This window comes from Chaetura pelagica, unplaced genomic scaffold (assembly GCF_000747805.2).
Source record: "Chaetura pelagica isolate M959 unplaced genomic scaffold, ChaPel_1.0 scaffold68, whole genome shotgun sequence".
In the NCBI taxonomy this organism is placed as follows: Eukaryota; Metazoa; Chordata; class Aves; order Apodiformes; family Apodidae; genus Chaetura; species Chaetura pelagica.
The window spans coordinates 990372-996930 of NW_009954407.1; the positions used below are offsets into that span (position 1 = coordinate 990372).

General features: G+C 34.9%; 1 protein-coding gene across 13 annotated transcripts in view; it reads left to right on the forward strand.

The window, feature by feature from the left end:
• The window catches only part of FOXP2 (forkhead box P2), a 298101-nt gene that overhangs the window by 267904 nt on the left and 23638 nt on the right, over positions 1–6559 (forward strand). For all 13 annotated transcript variants that reach the window (XM_010004285.1, XM_010004284.1, XM_010004286.1 and 10 more), the window contains 2 exons: positions 774–843; positions 1674–1837. In XM_010004285.1, coding sequence (XP_010002587.1) covers positions 774–843; positions 1674–1837 — 234 coding nt within the window. The remainder of the gene's footprint in view (positions 1–773; positions 844–1673; positions 1838–6559) is intronic.

Genomic DNA, 6559 nt, shown 5'->3' on the forward strand with positions numbered 1-6559 from the left:
CCCTACTTTCAAATTAATCCCATGTCAGTATGACTGGTTCTGTGGATGCTTTTTATTCCTTTAGAGTATATAATTAGTTTTGATAAAACCATTCAGAATACCAAAGGTGCAGAGAGGAAAGCTCGAGGTTTTTCTTTGCAGAAAGGTATTCTATTTCTGTAATGGATCTGTTTGTAAACAGCCACCCAACTGACCTCTGGAGTCATCCTAGGCACTTATTTTCTTGAAAATTTAATTCTATGGGGATCTAGCATATAGTATTTCTAGTCTGATTTAAATCCACTACGTTTCATCTGCTGGAAACTGATCCACTGTATTGTTCATTTACAGTTATTTATAAGCTGTACCCTCATAGTTTCTTGGAAGGCAAGAGTAAGATCTTTTTATTCAGCGCCTTAACCTAGTTGTATGTAATATATTCAAATGTGTACCAGTGTTCAGAAAACCAAAAACAAATAACACAGCAAGCATAGCTGAGGCAGGTATTGTACAAAGTTTAAAGCTATTTCTGTCAAATTCTTTCAGTGAGATTAAAACCTTTATGAGTCACTATTGCCCTGCTCTCAGAGCAAATTTCCACATGGGCCTAATTACAAGAAGACTCTAGCTTTTCTGATGCGAGTAAATCACTGTTCTGAAGGGTTGAGCCCCTTCACCCTCGACTTCATTTCATTTTTCCTATTTAAATCTCTGGTCTTCTGAGCTGAAAAATGAATCCATTAACCCAGTGAGCTAGCCTGTTTTTTAAACTTTGAAAAATCGTTTATTTTCAGAAGCCCAACGTTAGTGAAAAACATACCCACCAGCTTAGGCTATGGAGCAGCTCTTAATGCAAGCTTGCAGGTAAAAAAACCCACTAAATTATTCTTTCTTTGCACTCACCCATTTTGTTCTAATGTGTGACATACTTAATTTCCTGTTATACTTTGGTATTGAGTTACCTATATTTACGTTTATGTGGACCTGATGGTCATTCTAAGTAGTTTATCATCCAAGTAAGTTGTGTTACCTAGCACTGCAAGAAGTACTAGTTCTTATTCATGCTACTTTTGATGTGAAGAAGCAAGAAGGACACCCTGTGGCAAAATCTGGAACACTCGGTTTTGCTGCAAATGTTAGATTGATAGAAGCTTTTGCAAATGCATGTGGATATGCATTAATATTTATCCAAGCTGTCATAAATGATTTCACATCATAGTGTTGGGGAACATGGTGCTCATGGCAAAAACTTTAAAGTTTAATTATAATATATAATTTTTATGCAGAAGAGGCAAATGTCAGGACTTTTTTATTTTGAGTTAAGTTCTGGTCATTTTTAAAAGTATAGCAGCTGCCTGCATTATAAAGGAGCCATACATTGTGTGGAAGGGCATAGGGGTTAAGTATAATTCAAAGTCAAAAAATTATATAAAACTAGAAAGTGCTATGAATATTGGAACACGGTTAATAATAGAAAATAATGAAACCTATGTAAGAGAAATAGTAAACCAAAAAGAGACGCTTTTAAAATCAGAATGTGAAAATAATTGGAAAACGCACAAAATCCTTCTGACCACCTCTACAACTGCCAAAAATTAGCTGCTTTGTGTGTACATTCATATGCATATGATCATTTAGAAGTTATTTGAATGCATGTGGACTAATCATTTTATTTTTACTCTTCATTTTGCTAGGCTGCACTGGCAGAGAGTAGTTTACCATTGCTTAGTAACCCAGGATTGATAAATAACGCATCCAGTGGCTTACTGCAGGCAGTCCATGAAGATCTCAATGGTTCGCTGGATCACATTGACAGTAATGGAAATAGCAGTCCAGGCTGCTCTCCCCAGCCTCACATGTAAGTGCAGTTAGCATCCTTCCCAGAAAAAATGCCTTAGTCTAAAACACAATAGTACTCCAAAGAGCTTTGAAACATGGTAAGTGAAACATCTGAAGCTGTATGGTTGAAGCTAAACATTTATATTAAAATAGTTAAATAGATGAGTCTTCATTTACTTCGTACTAAGATTGGTGTAAGTTCGGTTTTTGGTTTTTTTTAAACTTCTTCAGCTTGCTTGCAAGCATTGAATGTAATGGGAGGCTGATCTCTTGTCATTTTCACATCCTGGTTTGTATAGTCGCAGCATTCGTGTTGGAATTAATTGTAATTTTAACTATGAGTCTCTAAACCATTTATGAACTGTGGTAGAGATATTACTCATTTATATAAACCGTAAAATGCAAAGTTTAACTGTTGCCCACAGTTTACATAGAAGCCAGTAAAGTGTAACTTTTTGCCTGTCGTATAAATCAGTGTAATTACATATTCAAGTTTAATTACTGGTACGTCTGTATTGGCAAGGTTTATATGTTATATTTTATGCAAGACTACGATTCCTATTAATATTTAGCAGCTAACTATATCATTAATTACTCTAAAATCTTTCCCCTACCATCTTTTTAATGGAGCTGAGAGAGTGGAAGTATTAAAAATTGATGTATTGTGGATTTCAGAAATGTGTCTGAAGCTTTAGAAATGCCTGGCCTTAATCAGTGATGTCAAATGTGGCAGTTTCTTGTTTACTAAATAGTAAATCATGTATCTTGGAGATATTGTTTCTCAGGTTATTTATATAATAAATTAGCAATGTTATATCTAAGTAGACTGAGACCTAAGTTTACTAAAGGATTATTTTTAATGTGTATATACAATTATGGTCTCTTTTTCCCTGTGTTTAAAGTAGCTAATCTGCTTTGCTTTCTTTAATTCCAATTTCTCTTCCATGTTTTCAATGTTCATTTTAATTTTTAGAGTAGGATATTTACCAATAACAGTAATTGAGACCAAACTCCCTTTTTGCTTACACTCTGGTGTGTGGAGAATCTATTTTGATCTCACCTTTTTTAGGGGAAGTATTTTGTTGAGCTTTTCTTTTGATTATCATGTTAATATATCTATGATTACATAGAAATGTTTATTGTCATGCCTTTAATTATTTCATTACAATTTCTTCTATTTGCCTTTGAAGTAATACACTGTGAACATTAATTTATTTTATCAGGTTCCAAACCATTACTTTTTCAAAATGGAAACATTTGTCTTTTGGAAGTGTCTTTAGATGTATTAAATAATACAAAAGAAGTAATAAAACTTGAAGTAGAAAGAACATGACTATATGCTCTTGAGAGTAACACTACTCTAAAACAAGTAAAGTGAGCAATCAGACAAAAGTTTTTATATCCCGTGCTTTATGCTATCAACCATGCAGTGGGTAGCTTGAGGCCTTTTACTTTTAGCAGTTCTCCTGAGTATGCTAATGCTCTCTTCCTGTATAAAATGCCAAGACAATAAAACTTTAAAGAGCAAACAAGAGTTAGATCATGTGTGTTAAAAACAGCGACTTTACAGAAAAGAATGACACTTGCTATTAAAGTTGTTTTGCAAGTGTTTGGCAGATCTGTTTACATATCCTATGTACTTTCTGCCATTCTGCTGGATAAACTGAGGTATCTGTGCATATGATTATGTAGATATGTCTACAGTTACGGCTGTGTTTATAGCTAAAATATAGCATATTGTAGCAATTCTTGTCTATAAAACAGGCAAATAACTTTAGTTACACCCTAACTCTAAGATTCAGTCTTCTTCTCTTATTTCTATGATAACACTGTTTTTCAAATGCTGGTGGCTTTGAAATTTAGGACTAGATGTTTCTCAGTTTTTGATAAAGTGAAGCAACAGATTGTAAATGCACTGAGATACCACTGGAGAAAGAGTGCTCATTCGTCACTTGCACCAAATTTAGTGGTGAGGCCAAGAACTGTCAACTAAAAATACAGGCTATGATACCTGCTCACATGTGAAATTTCTGCCTTTACCTTGCTGAGGGAGACAAGAATATGACAAAGTGAATTAATGCAATCTGCAAAAAAAAATCCAGGTAGAGAGACACTTTTGCAGGAGGCAAAGGACCAAGGAAGAGGAGGGGCCTCTTCCTTACCTCTGTGACCACATCGAACAGGGCCCTTCTTTTTTGTTAAAAGAGTGCTACTTAAGAAAATGAGAAAAGAACATAGGGAAAGCATGACAGTGGTAAAATAAGTAAGGAATATGGCCAAAAATAAAGAGACACTTTAAATTTCACACTATCTACACAAGTTGCATAATCCTGAGGGTTTTTTAATGAAAAAATAGTTAATACACACACACACACAAAAATACTGCTACAAGCATCCACTTGCCTGTAGCTTCCTGAGAAGGTTCACCCAGGAACTCTATGTACTTCTCCTCTAAAGAAGTGTTCTTGGAGGGAAGGTCATAATTACTATGCTCATTTAAAAAGTATGTGGCTCCATTAATCTCCAAGTAGATTAAACCTCCATCTCCTGATTCTCAGAGACAAGAAGTTGCGTGCAGTTTAGAGATCAGAGCATTCAGTTGGGAAGGGACAGACTTTGGATTCTAGACAAGCTTCCAGGGAAAGACATTTGATTAGTATTAGAGCATCAGCAGGAAATGCAAAATGAGCCCCAGTGAAAGTGTCAAAGCCAAGCATCTTGGGCATTTGGTTGTTAGAATTGTACTGAATATAGTTTTATCACATAAGTGTATGACCGCAGAACTTTGTTTATTTGTAGTTAGCATAAACGTGTCTTTTTATAAACATAAAGAAAATCATGTATGTGTATGCAGTAATTAGTATTTCTGTGCTTTGAATATGAGAACATTATCAGGGAAATCTGTTTCTGTTATTGTAATGCCTTAGCTACTCAGTGTCAGAAAGTGGCAGAATTCTTCTAGTCTTTGGATTTGAACCTGGTACTTCACATCTGGTTCTTAAACAGGAGTAGTAAGAGCAGTTAGGATAATTAACTTACCCATCTGTGCGCAGGTATCTAACATTGGTGGGTGAATCAGTTATCTTATAAAATAGTCTCTGTTCACTGACAAGAGAAAGATGGTAGGTATATAACATCAAGTAAATGGGCAATATTTAAATGTTTGTTAAGTGCAGTGAGTTCTAGTCAGTGTATTTAGGGCAGTGGCACTTAGAGTTTTTGCCACATGTGATGTTTTTTAGAGGTGCAGTAAAAACCAAAAATACAGTTTTTAAGAGTAACTTCCTAGAAAACATTAATTTATATGTCCTTATCTCATATGACCCTTTGTCTTCAGCTATTGTAGTGCTGTACTCTGTACGATGAGAATTGTTTGAAACCAAATGTTTAAGGTACACATGTATCTCACAATCTTTAAAGCTGCTTCTAGAAAATGTTATTAGATTGTTGAAAGAAATAATAACTTTTGTCCAAATGAACAAGAGTGAGAGTCAGTCTGAGACAAATTAGAAAAATGAGCTTATCCAGTGTAGTCCTTCATCTTCAGTTCTGGCTCTGAAAAGGTGAGTTCCAACTGTATGTGGTTTCAGTCACCTTTTCCTTTGCATTCTGCTGCTGTTCCCAATCCTACTCCTTTACCTTTCCCACTCATGCCCTGACTGGATCATTTCTCTGCAGTTCTATCTACATAATCATCAAAATTGTTATTTTTTTTTCAAACTTTTTTATCTTTAAATTTTATTCCCAGAGGCAAATATGATTATTCTGCTCTAAGATCATTTACTTTTGAGGTGCTTCGGTTTGAAAGCATTCCATTGTCAGGTTGTTCCAGTATCTGATTATTCCAGTCCCCCACTGTTAAGCTTTCACACCACTTACAGTAGGTTACCTATCATTCCAGTTTTAATCCCTTTCATTCCCTTGTTTCTTTTACTTCATAATGTTCCAATCCCCTGTCTTTCCTTCTTTTTTTTTTGTTATCATTGCATTGTCCCATTGCATGATCTCTTTGCATTTACCACGGAGACTTGTTCTGTTCCAGGAGGCTGCTATGATCCAAGTCTCTTGTTCATTTTATAAAACTTGACATAGTATATAAGAAAATAAACTCTCAAAACACATCAATTAAAGGCATGTAACAAGCATTATTAAATAGGTGAGAAGCATGTAATTGAGCAGATGAATGTGGTAGCAACTGCAGTATTTCTGGGTATCCTTGTTCATAAAAAATGTTTCACCTTATCACATGATATTTTAATGCCTGTATAATTTAATTTCACACATTTTGATTCATAAATCTAGCTTAAGATAATAGGCAAAGAGACTGTGGCAACAATTGATTTTTATTTCGATATGAAAAGAGTAGCAGCTAGGAAACATAGGAGCTTAAAGGTTATAGATTTTGTCTGAGTGTATGGCCACTGAAAGAAGCTCTATTGTGAGAATATGCAGTGAAATAATTTTGTCTTTGCCAAGCACTGTGAAGTGTCTGGAAGTGACAGGCAAGTCCAGCAATCCAATGCATTATCATACTACTTCCTTAACATTTGCATTTTTTTGCCTTTCCTGATTGTATGGATCATGCAACAGTAAACTCTTTTGAGTTATAACTGCCTCCCTTCTTTTGTAGAGCTGCTCATGAGCAGGTGGGTATTAATGGAAATATAAGGAATGATGTTTTGATTAATACTGTTTTTCATCATTTCTATTGACATAACTTTTCACTTGCAGATTTCCCTAC